General features: G+C 43.7%; 1 protein-coding gene across 1 annotated transcript; it reads right to left on the bottom strand.

The window, feature by feature from the left end:
• Positions 1–262: 262 nt before the first annotated feature.
• On the bottom strand, positions 263–6135 carry LOC143765101 (chromobox protein homolog 2-like). The gene is made up of 5 exons (XM_077251433.1): positions 5839–6135; positions 5706–5749; positions 2918–2983; positions 2764–2833; positions 263–2468 (listed from the first exon to the last, which is right to left on the bottom strand). Exons 1-5 carry the CDS (start codon positions 5908–5910, stop codon positions 1263–1265), a joined length of 1458 nt encoding a protein of 485 aa, XP_077107548.1. The 5' UTR covers positions 5911–6135; the 3' UTR covers positions 263–1262.
• Positions 6136–20504: the final 14369 nt, after the last annotated feature.

A 20504-nucleotide genomic window follows, 5' to 3' on the forward strand; every position in this document is an offset into this window, starting at 1 on the left:
TGTTCTAATGAGCAACATGACTCCCAGGTTCAAACCATAACAGAAAGGCACAATCAAGATTTGGGTAATGGCCATGTGCTATATCTTTTAAAATAAACCATACTCATGGTTATCTGCGTCTACAATTGAGATGCCCCAAAATTCAAAACTGTTAAGGCCAGTGGTACTCCATGTAAACAAAGTTCACGTCCTTTGATCGACAACAATGTACAAGTACATTCTCACTAATTGTGACTGACACCACTGAGTAAGTTTTTACTTGACAACTGCCATACACAAAATTTCCCTTATTTGCTGTAATCTTTAAGCGCCAAATGAAACATTTTATTGGCAAGCTCAGTAACAATAGGTGCTCACTCTTGGATACTCACAATTTGTTTAGAACAAAGTCTGTATCACTGTTGGCAAAAAGTGAACCAAGTACTTATTATGGTCATGGCGTGATCTCTGCTTTTTCAGAAATTCAACTGTGTATTACTAAAAGTTAGTGATCACATCTCAATCATTCCTCATGCATCTTTAACACCAAGACAATGAAACGAACACTAATCTAGATTAGCCTATTCACAAACTTTGCTATTACACACGATGATCACCTACATTTTTGGCAAATTCTTTCTGCTTTAGAATGCTCATATATAATGAAAACCTTTTTTCTATTATATATCATGTTAAGGCTTGACCTGTACGAATATGCATTACTTTTGCCTATTGCTCCAATTTACATGAGTCACAAAAGTGCTAAATGATTAAGGCAGGGCTGGAAAGAACAGCTGGAGGAAGGTAAAATAAAGCACCTACAGAGCTCTCGCTTATTACGCGAGCTTAGTATTTCGGGTTCTTTATACAACAAATAAAGTTTGCACACCTCTTCTAGCAGTCTAAATTATAGGTAATATATCTCCTACATAATAAAAATAGTAATTGTGGCAGCTAACAGCCAAATATGCAACCTCTCAAACCTGCCATTCTTCTTAAAACTCAATTCGATCAATTAAATCCTTAAGACGTCATCCATTTTTGACAACCTGACTCCAAAAACATGCACCATACAGAGCCGAGGTTGTCTAAATATTAGCACATAGATATTCCTTTTAGAAGCTACACCGAGTACAGTTTAGGTTAAGGAAACACTAAAATTGACAAAATATATTAAACACCACCATGGGATAGTATCAAGTTTTAAACTAACACCTAGATAAAACCTCTCAAATATGAGGCAGACTTCACACATTTTGGTTGTATACTGCCATTTTCTGCTTTCAGTAAGGCCGCATGTTAAAGAAGCCAACACTGGTGGGAGACTCCTTTACAGTAACTGTGATGAGATTGGCAGTGACATCAGTCACAAAAACATGCTCAAGCAGACTGCGCGCTGGTTTCCAGTCTTGGCTAGCCTGGACAGACATGTCCTGGCTGGAAAGTGATGAATCATGGTCAGAGTCCAAACTGCTATCGTCGCCGGTGCTCAACTCCGCAAGATCCTTGCGAGGCTCTGCCTGCTGTCCACGCTCAGTAGGGACATCTCTTGTGGATCCGGGAAGCCCAGTCCTTACTTGGCTTATCCCCCCACTTTTTCTACCCATTTTTTCAGCCTTAAAATCCGTGGCTATCCCATGTGAAGGAGGATTGCTATTTTTCGGAGGAGCATTATTTTTCTGAGCAACATGCACAGAAGATGTACCACTTAGTGTTCCCGCACCCTGCCCACCTTGAATTTTGTTATGAAGATTTAAGGTTTGCGTTGTTTCTCGGTTAGCTATTCCAGGCCTTGCTGCAGACTGATTTGTCTGTGGACTTGTGTGCTCTTCAGTATCAAGTTTTACTGTTTTTGGAGCAGATGGGCCAAGATCAATCTGCATCTTGGAGGCACCTTTAGATTCTGCAGTCTGACAGCTTCGTTTGGAATGTAATGCAGAAGTCACTGGCTTCCTGCCTGCCTGAGGGTTGTTTTGGGCTATCCGATTCATATAATGTACAATTGAGCTCTGCCAGCTTAAGTTTCTGGTGGAATTCCCATTGGGGTGGCTAAGAGTGCTTTTTGCAATGTTGGACAGCAATTCTGCAGACAACTGCCGGTTATTGCTGGGTACAGATAAGTCTTTGGAATTGGCTTTAAGAGTGGAGAATCCTTGTGCATTATGAGCAGACTGTAATTTTTCTGCTGCACTTTTAGGTCCTGGCTTTGCTCCCTTGGTCCTCCTAGGGATTTTCTGATCAGGAAGCAATGGTTTTCTTCCCCTCTTCTTGCGGAGTTGTTCTTTTAACTCTGGCCTTACTACCACAGCTTGTGCTTTCTTCTGTGGAACTGGGTGGGAATCTCGTGGCCTTGGACAGAGCGGAGTTTCAGCCTCACTGTCATCTGATGAGGATGAAGATGATGAAGAGGAGGACGACGAGGACGAGTTAGAAGAAGAGGATGAGGAAGAAGAGCTGCTTGATTTGGGTTTTGGTGGCACTTCTGACTCCTATTGTAGAAAAAAAAACATTCAATAAAATCAGTAAATAACGATGATTATCTAAGGAAAAAAACAAAAAAAGAAACAAAAGATTGAGCATATTAGAATCCCATCATGGTTGATGTTTCTTAACCACATTGAAGGAGGGAGTCATGAGACATATACATTAAATTGACGAGTCCTAATGTTTAAGGCTAACTTTATACCTCATTTGATGCTATTTACAGATCCCGGGCCTATCATGCACAATCTACGCCAAAGATAACAGCAAGTTAGATTTTGAGTCCTTCTGTAGAATGCTCACCACATTTTTACGTGGTCTCCCTCGTGGTCTTTTTCCTCTTCTTCTGTTCCGTAGCTCTTTTTCCTGTTCCCTAAAAATAAAAGATTTCCAGTAGTTTTCAACAATATATACAAAAAGTGTCTCAAAGAATGATGGCCAAAAGGCGTTTTCTTACCTCTTTTGGAATGCCAAAAGTAGTCGTGGGTCAAGAATATTTTCCTCAGGCTCCCAACTATTGTGCCTGCGCAAAAAAAAAAAAAAAAAGGATTAGGATAAGTTCACTTGCAGTTTTTTTTTTTTTTTTTTTTAAATGCAGATTAGAAGCTGCATTTTAAAGCATCGGCAAAAGCTAGAAGACTTCAGAAATCTCATGCACACTTTTTCTGAAAGAAAACTGCAACATTTTAACCCCTTAGTGAACAAGCCATTTTTTATTTATTTATTTTTTTTTAAATCTGACGTGTCACTTTATGCAGTAATAACTCAGGAAAGCTTCACCATATCCCAGTGACTGTAAATTTAGGTTGATATGTTTTGCATTTATAAGGTATAAGAAATGTAAAAAAAAAATAAAAAAATGCAGTTTTCAAGCTTAGAATGATTTATTTTTCAGCCATTTAATCCAGATAGTCATACCGCATAAAAACATTAATAAATAACATTTCTCATGTCTGCTTTACATCAGCACCATTTGTAAATTGTTTTATTTTGTTAGCATTTTAGAAAGTAGTCACTATTGATACCAGCATTTAAAGGGGTTAAACGGCCATAGCTTGTGTGAAAGTGAAGCTGAAAAAAAAAGAAATTAAGAATGTTGAAGTCAAAAATAGGCCACAAACCAGACACAGATACAAAAGTGTTTGGAGTGTACAATCCTCCCACCGGTATTGTGGCTGCTTCCTCCACAGATTTTAATGTGCAGAGAACAAAAAAGTGACATTGGCACATACAGATGCCTTTATACTTTCAGTTTCTACCTCATGCATGTGAGCTACTGCATTCCTCATCGACTGTAAGGAGAGTGTCCGCCTCTTGGCACCTCATTCTGTATCCCCCAATAACTAATCAAGCAAAGACAAGCAGTCACCAAGTCCAAACAATAAACTTTATTTATATCAAACATATAAAATCCAGACAAGCGATACAAAACAGGGCTAAAAAGATGACAATGGGATATACCCGCAGTATGCAAAGCCCAAGGCAGGGTGTACACCTAACAAACAAAACTAGTGTATGCATACAGGTAACGACACAGAGTAAATGGAGCCATATAGAACTAATATATAGTGGCCTCACACGTATCCACAAAAGTCATTATAGCCACTCCACTTAAATACTCCGTACACACGATTAGTATCTAGGCTAACATAAGCCCTATACGTTACCCGATGGCGATGGTCAGTAGAGTAGGGGACACCCGTCCACCCCGACGCGCGTTTCGGTAGTGTTCCTTCCTCAGGGGGCGCATCCCCCAATAACTGTACGGAGAGTGCCCGCCTCTTGGCACCTCATTCTGTATACCCCAATAACTGTACGGAGAGTGCCCGCCTCTTGGCACCTCATTCTGTATACCCCAATGACTGTACCGAGAGTGCCCGTCTCTTGGCACCTCATTCTGCATCCCCCAATGACTGTACGGAGTGCTTGCCTCTTGGCACCTCATTCTGTATACCCCAATGACTGTACGGAGAGTGCCTGCCTCTTGGCACGTACAGCAGATCCCAATAGGGCTTTCCCATCACTTCTAGGCATAACCACTGCTCACTGTATCTCCAGCATGTATAGTGCGCACACACCCCTTATCTCCAGCATGTATAGTGCGCACACACCCCTTATCTCCAGCATGTATAGTGCGCACACACCCCTTATCTCCAGCATGTATAGTGCGCACACACCCCTTATCTCCAGCATGTATAGTGCGCACACACCCCTTATCTCCAGCATGTATAGTGCGCACACACCCCTTATCTCCAGCATGTATAGTGCGCACACACCCCTTATCTCCAGCATGTATAGTGCGCACACACCCCTTATCTCCAGCATGTATAGTGCGCACACACCCCTTATCTCCAGCATGTATAGTGCGCACACACCCCTTATCTCCAGCATGTATAGTGCGCACACACCCCTTATCTCCAGCATGTATAGTGCGCACACACCCCTTATCTCCAGCATGTATAGTGCGCACACACCCCTTATCTCCAGCATGTATAGTGCGCACACACCCCTTATCTCCAGCATGTATAGTGCGCACACACCCCTTATCTCCAGCATGTATAGTGCGCACACACCCCTTATCTCCAGCATGTATAGTGCGCACACACCCCTTATCTCCAGCATGTATAGTGCGCACACACCCCTTATCTCCAGCATGTATAGTGCGCACACACCCCTTATCTCCAGCATGTATAGTGCGCACACACCCCTTATCTCCAGCATGTATAGTGCGCACACACCCCTTATCTCCAGCATGTATAGTGCGCACACACCCCTTATCTCCAGTATGTATAGTGCGCACACACCCCTTATCTCCAGCATGTATAGTGCGCACACACCCCTTATCTCCAGCATGTATAGTGCGCACACACCCCTTATCTCCAGTATGTATAGTGCGCACACACCCCTTATCTCCAGCATGTATCGTGTGCATACACCCCTTATCTCCAGTATGTATAGTGCGCACACACCCCTTATCTCCAGTATGTATAGTGTGCACACACTCCTAGCCACACGCCGTCTTGTACTCCACAGCATAGAATGGCAGACCACCAATGATCAGACAGTGTAGACACATAACATAAGGGGCTGTGAGGGAATGAAAACAAGTGCGGATTTGATCGATCGAGCAGAACAGGGGGTGGCAGCAGCCATCAGATCGGGCATCAGGACAAGGGAGGGACACAATCTCCCCTCCCCAGGGCTGCTGGGGGAATGGCAGTCACACAAAAGAGCGGAGTACTCACTTGGAGGACCATCCCCTCCACTTCACCAGGTATTCCGGGGTGCCCTGCGGGAGAAAGAGACGAGGGTCACTAGTTGATATTGGGTGAGGGGCGGGGCAGTAGTAACGGGCTGCAGATGGGGGGGAACAGTTACCTTCCGCAGCCTCTTGCTCAGGATGCACTCCGCCGCGAACACCTGCTCCCCGACCGCGCTCAGCTCCTCCATGGCTCCCGCGGGCGGCCACAGGAATAACTTGTTTTGTCTTTATCCACGCGAGTCGCCACGAACAAGGCACAAAGCAGCGCGGGAGCGAGCGGAGGTGCGCGCGCCTCTTCTTCCCCGCCGTCCAATAGGAACGTGCGACAGAGCGGCGCATCCGGGGCGGCAGAGTGTTGTGTGAGAAGCTAACCTCATTTACATAAATCCGCCCACATTCCTGTCTGTGGGCGTGGTTACCGAGCTTCTGAGCTCAGAGGGAAACAACAAGTGAGGGCGGGACGAGACTGGGCGGTGATTGGCCGAGAATTGGGCGGGTAATAAAGCTCGGCTGTTTATGGCTGGGAGTACGCTGTCTACAGCGTACCTACTAGGGTGTTTCGTGAGGGGATTATTACGCCACAGTGCCCCCTCATTTTGGCCATAAGACCACAGCAGTCTAGTTTTAAAGTGTGTGTCATTTTATATTTTTTTCCAAAAACAATTTTTATAATTTATAATTTTATTTCTATAGCGCCAACATATTGCGCAGCACTTTACAATTGTAGAGGGGACTTGTACAGACAGTAGACATTACAGCATAATAATAATCACATAAATCAACAGATACCAAGAGAAATGAGGGCTGTGCTCACAAGCTTACTATCTATGAGGGTTTTTTTTGTCAGTATTTCCCTATTATTTTCATAAAGGGACGCTTCATGCCAGGAGTAGATGGAGCAGCCATGCCTGTTCGTTTATCCTCATCGGTTTCTCTTTCACATTGTAATTCTGTAATAAGTAGATTTTCAACACAGCAGAAAAGCTGGAAATCCACAGTATAGCTGCAGTGGAAACTATGAGGCCCTGTTCACACTAGCAGTATTTGGTCAGTATTTTACCTCAGTATGTGTAAGCCAAAACCAGGAGTGGGTGATAAATACAGAAGTGGTGATGTGTTTCTATTATACTTTTCCTCTGATTGTTCCACTCCTGGTTTAGGTATCAAATATTGAGATAAAAAAAAGCTCACCAAGTACTCAATGTGTGTACCTGACCTAAGAAGATGAGCTATACTGACAAGATGGCATCCGAGGAACAGGCTGTGCCAAACACACTGGCCTATAGTGCCAATGTGCTGGGATTCCTCCTGAGATTGTCATACAGCAAACAATTGAAAAACCAAACTCCAGTATATCAATTGATACCTCCTTATTCGCTTTGCTGCTGGTTTGTAACTAATTCGTTTTCCAGAATTGACGTGGAACAGACAAATGGAAGTCTCACCCACCCAAGCTCGCAAACATTTTTAAAAGATTATTCCCATCTCCTTCCCTAAACTTTTCACTGGTTACCACCTAGGCAGGTTGCTTTACACTACTCCATCTGAGTCCTTGATGTTACCTTTTCTGGGCCTTTCCCTAAATCCACCTAATTTATCTATTGCCAAACACAGAAAGATCCATTAGCATTCATAGTTAATAGAGGTGATGTCTACAATGTTACACAGAAATTGGCAACTAGCATCCATCTTTCTTGTTCATTTTTTAAAAGAGTTTTCCAACATTGTTATAAAATGGTCTCCGTCACATAATTTAGACAGCAGCTTATCTTAGTCACATTCAGAACGGGTAGCAGTCTGAAGAAACACATCTCAAAACCTCTGTCTCAACTGACAGAGCTGTATCATAATCACACATAGCTCTATGAGCTGCCTGAAAAGTGTGTGGCAAAGAAAATAAAATGTTTCCTCTGCTGCCTTCGCACAGAGGGCTGAGGCTCATGAGAAGAAAAATGCTTTGTGTGCGGTCAGCCGAGGAGATTTATTTTTACTCTTGTCTCACACTTCTCCATGGGTCATGGATGTACCTGTGCTTATGATACTGGTCTCTGGTCACTTGAAACACAAGTCTCGAAAGCTGTGTTTCTTCAGACTGCAGTCGCTCCCGAAACATGAATAGGATGGGCTGACATTTGAATTACATGACAGTAGCCAATTTATTACATTAAATATCCAAAAAGAAAAGAAGAAAAGGTGGCACTCACCAAGCGTTGTATTAAAAATCCTTTATTCTTGCTTGTATCGGAGTAAGGACATGCCTTTCAGGCTGCAGGTAAAACGAGAGGGTGCAGGGGGTGAACCGGACGACGGCCGTTTCGCGCACGATGCGCTTCAACGGGTCCAGGTATGTGATTGGGAAACAAAACCATGCCTTTATAGTGAATACCAAAACAGCTGTGTGACATTGCTAATTAATCTATACCCAGATAAATATTTGCAATCTTAAAAACACAATCACATAAATTTGCAGAGCAACAAATAAATCGCTTACTACTATAAAAAACCTTATTTCTATAAAAAGACAGACATGTCTAACTTATCATTTAGACCCATTGGACCTTGAGCATTGGCTCTCAGAATCCATTTTGCTTCCTGTTGTAGGAGAAGTTTGTTGTAATTTCCTCCCCTTGAGGGGTGTTTAACTATTTCCAGTCCTGCAAAGTTCCGTAATCTGGGATTAGCATTATGTTTTTCCCGCATATGGTTAATCAACCGTAAGGAACCTTTCCCTGAACTAATGGAACTAAAATGTTCCCTAAATCTTGTGCACATTGGACGGATAGTTTTGCCTATGTAATAAAAATGGCAAGGACAGAAAAGAATATATACAACATTTTTACTCCTGCAGGAAATAAAATCTTTGGTAATGTGTTTTATTGGACCTATTTTTAATGGACTATGTGTTAAATGGAACTGGCAATAATTGCAGTTTCTGCATCTATAATTACCCGGACTAGAGGTGGTTTTTAACCAATTTTTTTCCTCCGGTACTATGCGATTCTGCAACAATATGTCTCCCAGATTTTTTGTGCATTTGTACACAAATTGTGGGTTGCCAATATTCATTCTGGCTAAATCCCGATCTGAGTACAAAATGTGCCAGTTTTTTCTAATAGCTGTGTGAACTGCTCTGTCCATTGGACTGTGTTTAAAATTAAAAATCACCTTTTGTTCAGTTTTTGTCTGCTGGACGTCTCTAGATTTATCCTTATATTTTTGTTTTTTCAAAAGATCAGTCTGTGAGACTTTTTCTGCACTTTTTTCTGCTTCATCAAGTAATAATTTCGGGTAACTCCTTTCTAAAAAACTTAGTTTTAGATTTTTTAATTGTTCTTTATATACCTCATCCACATTGGTGATTTTACGGTATCGTAGCATTTGGCTGTAGGGCAAACCACGTTTTGTGTGAAAGAGATGTGCACTTTCAAGCCTCAACATGTTGTTTGTAGCTGTTGATTTTTTATGTACACAGGTATTAATATGTCCATCGACAACATCAATCTTCAAGTCCAGAAAAACTAAACTATTGCCTCCAAAACAGGATGTAAACCGCATGTTTTCCACATTTATAACATTTAGGTAATTTACAAATTCCTCAAATTATTCTTTTGTCCCATCCCATATGATAAATATGTCGTCGAGATATCTTAAAAAACAATGTGTATGTTTGAGAAAAGGTTTTGAGGAACTATAGACGTATTTGTTTTAAAAAACCGCAAGAAACAAGTTGGCAAAAACACATGCGACCGGCGAACCCATGGCGGTGCCGGTCTTTTGGATGTACCACTTCTCCAGAAATTTGAAGGTATTATGTGATAATATAAAATGTAAACCTTCTAAGATAAAGGAAAACAGACTCTGATCTGTATTATTATATTTCAATACCTTTTCTATGGCTTTTATGCCTTCATTCTGCGGAATGCGAGTATACAGGCTGACAACGTCTATAGAAGCCAAAGAAAGGGTAGTTTGCCAATCATATTCTTTCAAAACCAACAAAAAATCCCCCGAATCTTTGACATATGAAGGTAATTGTCGCAATAATGGCTTTAATAACCAATCCAGGTATTGTGATAACAGCTCTGTTAAAGAGCCGATCCCTGATATTATAGGGCGTCCTGGAGGTTTTATAGGGTCTTTATGGATCTTTGGGATACTGTACCAAAACGCCGCATGGGGAAATTCGGGGAATAGATTTTCTCCTCTCTTTTTAGTCAAAACTCCAAGAGACACATATTTATTTAATAGAGTTCTCAGTTTTTCTTTGTGTTTATAAATTGGGTTTCCATCTAGTTGCACATAGGTTGCAGCCTGAAAGGCATGTCCTTACTCCGATACATGGAAGAATAAAGGATTTTTAATACATCGCTTGGTGAGTGCCACCTTTTCTTCTTTTCTTTTTGGATATTTAATACGAAGTACTGTTTGGTAGAGCACCACAGCGCAATTGTTTTCCACCGCTGGTCCGTTTGCCATGAGAGACTCAGATTGTTGCAGTAAATTGCTCAATTGAAGACCATCTAAAACCATTTATCCTGGTGCCGTCATACATTTTTCTTTTTCTTTTATATGGACAATTTATTACATTTTGGAGAAACCATACAGTTGAGAGGGTAGGATTATTGAGAGAAGGCTATCCTGGCATTACACACGCATTGGCAGACATATACAGAAAAGGACACCTGTGCAAAAACAGTAAATGAGCCCCTTGCAGTCCAATAGCTCGTTATAATGCACAATTCCACCTTTTGGAGGTGGAAATGGGCCCTCTTGCGCCCCTGTGCACTTGCACAGGTTGCACCGGTGATATGTTACCCCTGCGTATAAAGCAATCTATACTATTGAATGAACTTACACTGTAGGTTTTGTATGTGTTTTTGAATACATATTTTAGAATAGATTCAACGTTATACCATGTGCAAGAATATGCTTCAATGGACATGTTATTTTCAGTAGTAGTAGGAATCAATTTTAAACATAGCAAAAAGGAAATGGCATTTACTATGGATGAGTGAGCACGAAAATGCTCAGGTGCTCGTTGCTCGAACCGAGCAATTCCTAATACTTCCATTTTCATTTCGAGTAACGAGTATAATGGAAGATAATGGGAAAGCTGAGCTTTTTTTTCCAGGCAAACTCTACAAAGACGTCTGAAGGGAAATTAAAATGTTCAAATGGATGGGAAAAGAGCTGAATGGAAGGAGAACATTATGGGGAAGACCCCTGGAAGCATCTCTGACTCCCAGATCACTGCTGAGAACAATGGTGTCACACTTTTACTCCACTTTAAGGAATCACAATAAAACAATCTAAACCCTGGGAATAGGCTAGGTCAGCTGATGTGGGTGGTGACCACTCCCACCATCCTTTCACCTCTTTACCACTGAGGGTGGTTTGCATGTTAATGACCAGGCCAATTTTTACAATTCTGACTACTGTTCTTTTATGAGATAATAACTCTCGAACCCTTCAATGTATCCCGGTGATTCTGACATTGTTTTTTATGACATCTTGTACTTCTTGTTAATGGTAAAATTTCTTTCATATGACTTGCGATTATTTGTGAAAAAAATGGAAATTTGGCAAAAATTTTGAAAATGTCGCAATTTTCCAACTTTGAATTTTCATGCCCTTAAATCACAGAGATATGTCACAAAAAATATTTAATATATAAGATTTCCCACATGTCTACTTTACATCAGCACAATTTTGGAACCAACATTTTTTTTGTTAGGAAGTTCTAAATGTTAAAATTTAAACAGCGTTTTCTCATTTTTACAACTCAATTTTTTTTTAGGGACCACCTCACATTTGAAGTCACTTTGAGGGGTCTATATGATAGAAAATACCCAAAGTGACACCATTCTAAAAACTGCACCCCTCAAGGTGATGAAAACCACATTCAAGATGTTTATTTACCCTTCAGGTGCTTCACAGGAATTTTTGGAATGTTTAAAAAAACTGACCATTAACTTTTTTCACAAGGCTAACAGGAGAAATTGGACCCCAAAAGTTGTTATACACTTTGTCCTGAGTACTCTGATACCCCATATGTGGGGGTAAACCACTGTTTGGGAGCACCGCAGAGCTCGGAAGGGAAGGAGCGCCGTTTGACTTTTCAATGCAAAATTGTCTGGAATTGAGATCAGACGCCATGTCGCATTTGGAGAGCCCTTGATGTGCCTAAACAGTGGAAACCCCCCACAAGTGACACCATTTTGGAAACTAGACCCCCCAAGGAACTTATCTAGATGTGTGCTGAACACATTGAACCCTCAAGTTCTTCACAGAAGTTTATAATGTAGAGCCGTACAAATAAAAAATCATATTTTTTCACAAAAATTATCTTTTCGCTCCCAATTTTTAATTTTCCCAAGAGTAATAGGAGAAATTGGACCACAAAAGTTATTGTGCAATTTGTACTGAGTACGCTGATACCCCATATGTGGGGTAAACCACTGTTTGGGCGCATGGCAGAGCTTGAAAGAGAAGGAGCGCCATTTTACTTTTTCAACGCAAAATTGGCTGGAATTAAGATCGGACGCCATGTCGCATTTGGAGAGCCCCTGATGTGCCTAAACAGTGGACGCTTCTCCATTACTAAGCCGTGGGCTTAATATCACCGGTGACATCAAACCCACAAATAGTACCCCACTTGCCACCACTACAGGGCAAGTGGGAAGGGCCGGGAAAAGCGCCTAAATTGGCGCATCTAATAGATGTGTTTTTTCTGGGCAGCTTCGGGCTGCTATTTTTAGGCTGGGGGGTCAATATCCATGGCCCCTTATTAGCCTGAGAATACCAGCTCCCAGCTGTGAGCTTTAGCAAGGCTGGTTGTCAAAAATGGGGGGGACCCCTCGCTATTTTTTAAAAATCATTTATTTAAGCAATTAAAAAATATGGTGTGGGGAACCCTCTATTTTTGATATCCAACCTTGCTGAAGCTGACAGCTGAGGGTTACAGCCCCCAGCTGTGAGTTTTGTCTGGCTGGTTATCAAAAATAGGGGGGAACCCATGCCGTTTTTTATTAAATTGCCATATTTATTTACAGCGCAAGAGTAGCAGATGAATACCCCCATCCACTGCTCCTGCTGTCACTGTTAATAACAGTAGCAGGGGTAGGCTGATGGAAGCAATAGTCCCATCAGCTGCTGCCTGCTGTCTCTTTTATTACATAAATGTAAATCTCATCAGTCTACCCTGCTCCCTCCGATCGTCAGCAGAGCAGGGGAGAATGATGAGAGCCATGTTCCGCACCCGCCGCCGGGGAACAGCACTTATTGTAACGCTTCTTCCCGGCGCCCTTCCTTGAGGTACTGAAGCGGCACACGCATGCCACACGTGTGCCGCAAGTATTACACACATGGTCACTGACATCTCTGTTATCGGAAATATCAGGACGTGTGAAAGAGACCTTATAGCGGGTTTTTATGTTTGGCTACTGTCACACACTAAAAGACAGTTTTTATTGCAAAAAATAGTTTTTGCATCACCTTATTTTGAGAGCTATATTTTTTTCATATTTAAGCCAACAGAGTTACGTGAGGTCTTGTTTTTTGCAGGACGAGTTGACGTTTTTATTGTTACCATTTTCGGGCACATAACATTTTTTATCCCTTTCTATTCCGATTTTTGTGAGGCAGAATGAACAAAAAAAAGCAATTCATGAGTTTCTTTTGGGGGGGCCTTTATACTGTTCCATGTGTGGTAAAATTGATAAGGCAGTTGTATTCTTCGGGTTGGTATGATTACAGCAATACCTCATATCGTTTTTTATGTTTTGGTGCTTTTATACAATAACATTTTATATAAAAAATAATTGTTTTTGCATCCATTTATTCTAAGAGCTATAAGTTTTTTTTATTTTTCCACCGATAGAGCAGTGTGGGGGCTTGTTTTTTGCGGGACAAGATGACGTTTTCAGTGGTACCATGTTTATTTATATCCGTCTTTTTAATCGCGTGTTATTTCACTTTTTGTTCGGCAGCATGATAATAAAGCATTGTTTTTTGCCTTCTTTTATGGTGTTCACTAAAGGGGTTAAATAGTGGTATAGTTTTATAGGTCATTGCGGACGCGGCAATACCAAATATGTATACTTCTATTGTTTAGATTTTTTTAATTAAAATATTTATTTAGCGATAGGCTAAATATTGATTTTTTTATTATTTTTGATTTTTTTTTTTTTTTTTTAAATAATTTTACAACTATTTAAAAAATTTTTTTTTTTACTTTTTTCTAACTTTTTTACTTTGTTCCAATATGGGACAATCATTTTTTGCAGGCTATATGCATGGCATCTGCACGCCATATATGCTGTCAGCTCTGCACTGACAGGGAGACTTGGTGATCATGCACTGCGCGTGATCGCCAAGTTTCCTAGCTCTGGTGACCCGGATGTCGTCATGACGACATCGGGTCATCATGGCATCATCGGGACCCCTCGTCATGAGGTGGAGTCTCCGATGCAAAGGCAGAGGGGCTGTCAGCCCCTGCGCTAGCTTTCGGAATGCTGCAATATTTCAGGGGTTAAAGTGTCAGGTGCCAGCTGTCAGAATCAGAATCGCTGCCAATCACTGAGACGTACCATACTGTCAATGGTCAAATTGGCACGGGTCACATGGATGGTATAGTACGTCGGATAGCAGAAAGGGGTTAAATGGTCACCTGATGCATCAGCTGACTGTTCGTGATAGAGTTATTCTATGGAAACCAGCCATGCAGTTGCAGCTCTCTGGTGTCAGCTACCTCTGGAGTTTGGAGTCCTGTTTCTGTGTCATCTGCGGTGTGCAGCTTGGCAGCGGAGTCTGGAAGCTAAGTGTGGTGTTTTTAACTTGTCCCTCTCATGTTGGTCACTGTCGTCTGTGTTTGTACCATCTGCAGTGGTGAGGCTAGCGTCTTTGCCGGCCAGTGCACTAGCCAGGGCAGTGTGAGGTGACAGCGAGGGACGAGGTTCCTGACTGCGTTGGGGGATGGGCCCACTTAGGGCATTAGGGGAGTGCAGGGTCAGGATCAGGTTGGAACTGGAGGTATCCATCCCTCATTCCCTATTGGTAGGGCCTTCCTCTCCCCATTTCCATCTTGTTGAGTGTTTGTCGTGCCGTCAGCTGACTGACCCCAGTTCGGTCGTTATATTTTGTGACACCTAGACTCACAAAGGCTATGCACTTTTGAGAGTTATATACCAAGGATAAGTACTCCAGACCATAGAATAGACAATGGGTGAGCAATATAATACCGATAAGGGTATGTGCGCACGTTGAGTAAATTTTCTGCACCATTTCTGCATCTCTTGGTAGGAAAAATGCAGCTGCAAAAACACATGTTTTTATTTTTTTTGGTGCATTTTTCCAAGCATTTTTGATTCATTTGAGTGGAGTGAATTGTGAAAAACACTGGGCAAAAACGTACAGAGAATTGATATGCAGATTATTTTCCGCACCAAATCAGCAAGTAAAAAATCTTCAACATGTGCATGACACTACAGGTTTCTCAGTCACTTTGCTGGCATCAGGTTTTGCATCAGGTTTTGTCACAAATCCGTGCAGAAAAAGCGCACCAAATCTGCAATGTATGCACACAGACCACGTAACACTGTATGTCTGGAGACAGAGAAGGCAGTGTGCAACGGTGCAAACCTGGTGGCCCTATGCAGGACATCAGAATAAAACCCTGACCCAAAACAAACCTTGCTATTCATCTCCATGGCATGAGGCAACATCGGTCACCACACTATCTCCTCCTGATGAACCGTGTAAACGGGGAAACGCGTCGGGGTGACGTCAGCACACGCTAAGTGATCTCCTCTCATTATTTAGCATCATATCTTGGTCTGCTATTCCGGTCCCTATTGTGTCTGTATATGCTATCAACGTTTATCCAGGACAGACAGGGGACTGAGATGGTTATGGTTGGACCTAATTGTTTGCTGTGACATGGGTCGCTATTGAGCGAGGTGCTGTATTATTTACTGATTATCAATATCCTAAGTGGGGGTGTTTGCTAATTCATGTTGGGGTCGTTTGTTCCACTTTTTTTTCACCACTGCTCTCCACTATTTTGTTTTCCCACCTATATTGCTAGGGATTCGATAGGGAAGCTAGGGACAGCCTACGTCTGAGTGGGGGCGCCAAATAATCGATTCTTAGGGTGCCAACCTCCACAGCTAGGCAGTGGTGAGCAGTAGGTTTTATTGTAGCACCTCAACAGGTTACCTATTGGTGGTATTTTATTGTTGGTTATTGAACCAAGGTTTGTTTTGGGTCAGGGTTTTATTCTGATATTATTAAAAGCTAAGTTTTAAGGGGATTCTATGTGCAATACTGGTCTTCAATAATCCCCGTTATAATTGTTTTGATTTTTCCCTATGCAGGACACCCTCACACACGTGCCTTGCATGTCTCACGTCCTCAACGTCCTGACGATGCCATCATCAGCATCACTATTCCGGTCATCTACATGCTGGAGCACACTTTGAATACTCTGCTTGAGGAGGTGGTGGTCCCAGAGGAAGAGGTTGAAGCCGAGTAGGATGTGAAAGGGATAACAATATCTCTAAGTTACGGACTGTTGTTACACAGGCGGGTGCAATGGGAGGGTGGATTACAGCGATCGAGGGGGACTCATGGTACCAGAGAAACTGTTAGTGAAGGTGCAGGAGCTGAGGAACAAATGGAGTAGGACAAGGAAAAAGAGGTGATAGGCGCCCAACAGTCAAGAGCTGAAGAGGATAATAATCCCCTCTCTGTTGTCCGTAATTGGCAGGGATTGGATGGAGGAGGCAAGCTTCAGTGTTACCCCACCACCCACACAACATGTACTTGGACCTTATGGAAGCGCCCGACACATGAGCGCCTTATTGCTGCATTACCTGCAACATGATTCCCATATTGTTAAGATTAGAAATAGTGCTGACTACTTGGTTGCCACTCTTGTTAGATCCATGATACAAGAGTAAATTTTTCCAGATGCTTCCCCCCAGCAAAGGGACGCGTGCACGCAGGAGTATCGAAGCACCCTTGTAGACAATCTTAAGGGTGGTTTGCCCCAAGACAGCAGTGAGGCACACAGTGTGCACCGCAGTTATAGACTTCCAACCCTGGGAATGCTGAGTCGTCAAAGCAAATACATTAGCAGCAGTGTCAGAAGCACATTTTTAGAACAGTACATGCACCAGCAGAACAGAGTACAAGTCTGACGCATAGTGAACGACTGGAGAGGATGGTGCAGGAGTATCTGGAACTCAGTAACATTGCCATCAAGGGGGTATTTGGACCCTTTTGCATTTTGGTCTTCAAAAATGGAAGAGTGGCTTGAGCTCGCCTATCATGCCTTGGAGGTTTTGTCATATTCGGCAGCCAGCATTCTCTCAGAACGTGTCTTCAGTGCTGTTGTTGGTATACTGATGGATAAGTACATCCAACTGTCCCTTGAAAGTGTAGAGTCCCTAAATTTCATCAAGATAAACAAGTCATGGATTTGCAATGACTTTTGCAACCCAGTCGCAGACTGGGCAGACTAGGCGATGGAGTAATTTTTAGTGTGCTGCATTGATCTCACGTTATTGCAGTCTGTGACATCTTTATTGTGGCTTCTTTGCCTGCTGTTGCTACTGGTGTTGATGTTACTAACAATTTTTTTAAATGTGGACACTCCAAGTGTGTCTCCATCTGTTGGTTTGTCTGTAGTGGAATGGGTGTCAGAGCCCCATTATACTATTTCTTAAAATTGATGCCATTTTAGTGTTGTCTGCTCCTAATTTTTGGAAATGTTTAGACTCCAAGTTGCGTCTCCTTCATGTGTGTTGCCTGAGTTTAGCACCAGGCCTACACCGTCACTAATCCATCTGTTACTGATCAATGTTTAAGCTAGAAATTCTGGTCCAAGCCCTGTTGCAGGTCCTGTCCCATGCATCGATGCTGCGCAATTATACTATTTGTACTGTGGGTCAGTTGGGCTATTGGAGAGTTGTGACACCGAGGGAAATAAGGGTAATTGCGGTGCCACCTCTGAGAACTGTACTGTGTGTGATGTTAAGGTGGAGGAAGAGGACGAGAGGCCACTTGATGCAGCGCTTGCCATACACTGGAGAAGATACTCTGTCTGGCCCTCAAGGTGCCAGAAAATTTAGCTTTTCCATGCGGTCGCCTCATACCTGAAATGGCGGCATGCGGACACATCCGCATACAACGCATGTCCCTGCGTACCCAATGTTAAAGATAGGTACGCAGGGAAACGCAGGACTCATGCGGCAGTAGGTGGAGCATGGGCGGAGCTTCACGGAGGAAAAAAGGAGGAAGTAAGCTGCCATCCGCAGCCCTTTTCAACGCAAGTATGAAACCACCCTAAGTGAGCCGACCTTCCACAAGTGGTGCTTCGGATGTGGGCAACATTCCAGGAACACGCATAGCAGCAGTGGATAAACCGTATGTCCTGGGTGAAGGCGGCTACAAGGTTGGAACAGCGGTTGGACAAAATGGAGGACCTACTCAAGCATCTGATCATGAGCCAACAGCAGCAGCACCAGGTACAGCAGGAGACAAATAATAAAAGGACTTTATCCATATTGTCCATGCTGTTTATGAAACCATGTAATGCATCATGGCTAGTGTTGAGCGATACCTTCCGATATTTGAAAGTATCGGTATCAGATTGTATTGGCTGATATCCAAAAAATATCGGATATCACCGATACCCGATACCAATACAAGTCAATGGGACACAAATATCGGAAGTGATCCTGGATGGTTCCCAGGGTTTGAAGGAGAGGAAACTCTCCTTCAGGCCCTGGGATCCATATTTATGTGTAAAATAAAGAATAAAAATAAAAAATAGGGATATACTCACCCTCTGACGCGCCCTGGTGGTAACCGCTGCAAGCGGCAGCCTCTGTTCCTAAGAATGAGCGAGTGAAGGACCTTCGATGACGTGGCGGCTTGTGATTGGTCGCGTGACCGCTTATGTGACCGCTCACGCGACCAATCACAAGACCGCGACGTCATCGCAGGTCCTTCACTCGCTCATTCTTAGGAACGGAGGCTGCCGGTTGCAGCGGTTACCACCAGGGCGCGTCAGAGTGTGAGTATATCCCTATTTTTTATTTTTATTCTTTATTTTACACATGAATATGCATTCCGATCCCGAGTCCCAATATCGCAAAATTATCGGAACTCGGTATCGGAATTCCAATACCGCAAATATCGGCCGATACCCGATACTTGCGGTATCGGAATGCTCAACACTAATCATGGCACTTTCTGTCTAATTGATTTACAACACTAAAATGCCTAATTAGGTCTATTGTATTATTATACCTATTATTATAGTGACCATTAAATGTATATGTGATTATATGCATGCTTACTGTCTTTAACATGTGACACAATCTGTCTTCTCCTGTTACTTTTCATTCTGCACTAATGCACTTTTCTGAACATTTACTTACTTTTACTCTATTCTTGATGTGAGCGCATGCACGCCTTCTCCCAGCGTCCTGCTCTGGGTGTCCCCCTTTCTTCCACGGCATTGTGTGGTTGCGTGTTTATGGCCAGGTGCCAGCCATCCCAAGTGATCATATCAGCCTGAAGGGCAGGCGAGCAGCTGAGGGACTCTGTGGCACTGGCGTGCATGCGCCGATACATCATTGTGAATGGTTCCTGCCAGGGGCGGATTATAATAGGGTCAATCTGGGCGGTAGCCCAGGGCCCAGTGGTGTGGGGGGGCCCTGGGCTACCGCTCAGGTTGCCCGCCACCATTGACCGGGCGTATGGGCCCAGTGAGAAGAGTGGGCCCGCATCGGGCCCTGTCTCATCTGCTCACCAGGCCCCTTCCAACGCTGCAGCACGCTATTGACGTGTGGGCGCGCGCCCGCACATCAATAGTTAACAGCCGCCAGCTAATCGGAGGCTGCAGCTGACATCAGCCGAAGCGTGCAAGTCGCCGGCATCTGATGTCATTGTTAGTGGCCAGCGAGTGCACGCTGCTGGACGGAGCTTCGCCGCTGGAGCACGGACAGGTGAGAACTCGTTTTTTGGGGTTTTTTTTAAATGCGAACGCCAATCCGGGGGCCCCGGGGCAGAGATGCTGGACACACTGGGGGCATTATGCTGGACACACTGGGGCAGAATGCTGGACACAGTGGGGGCAGGATGCTGGACACACTGGGGGCAATATGCTGGACACACTGGGGGAAATATGCTGGACACACTGGGGGCAATATGCTGGACACACTGGGGGCAGAATGCTGGGCACACTGGGGGCAGAATGCTGGGCACACTGGGGGCAGAATGCTGGACACACTGGGGGCAGGATGCTGGACACACTGGGGGCAGGATGCTGGACACACTGGGGGCAAGATGCTGGACACACTGGGGGCAGGATGCTGGACACACTGGGGGCAGGATGCTGGACACACTGGGGGCTATATGCTGGACACACTGGGGGCAATATGCTGGACACACTGGGGGCAGGATGCTGGACACACTGGGGGCAGACTGCTGGATATACTGGGGGCAATATGCTGGACACACTGGGGGCAGAATGCTGGGCACACTGGGGGAAGGATGCTGGACACACTGGGGGCAGGATGCTGGACACACTGGGGGCAGGATGCTGGACACACTGGGGACAGGATGCTGGACACACTGGGGGAAATATGCTGGACACACTGGGGGCAATATGCTGGACACACTGGGGGCAGGATGCTGGGCACACTCGGGGCAGAATGCTGGACACACTGGGGGCAGGATGCTGGACACACTGGGGGCAGGATGCTGGACACAC

The sequence above is a fragment of the Ranitomeya variabilis genome, chromosome 4, assembly GCF_051348905.1.
Source record: "Ranitomeya variabilis isolate aRanVar5 chromosome 4, aRanVar5.hap1, whole genome shotgun sequence".
Classification (NCBI taxonomy): Eukaryota; Metazoa; Chordata; class Amphibia; order Anura; family Dendrobatidae; genus Ranitomeya; species Ranitomeya variabilis.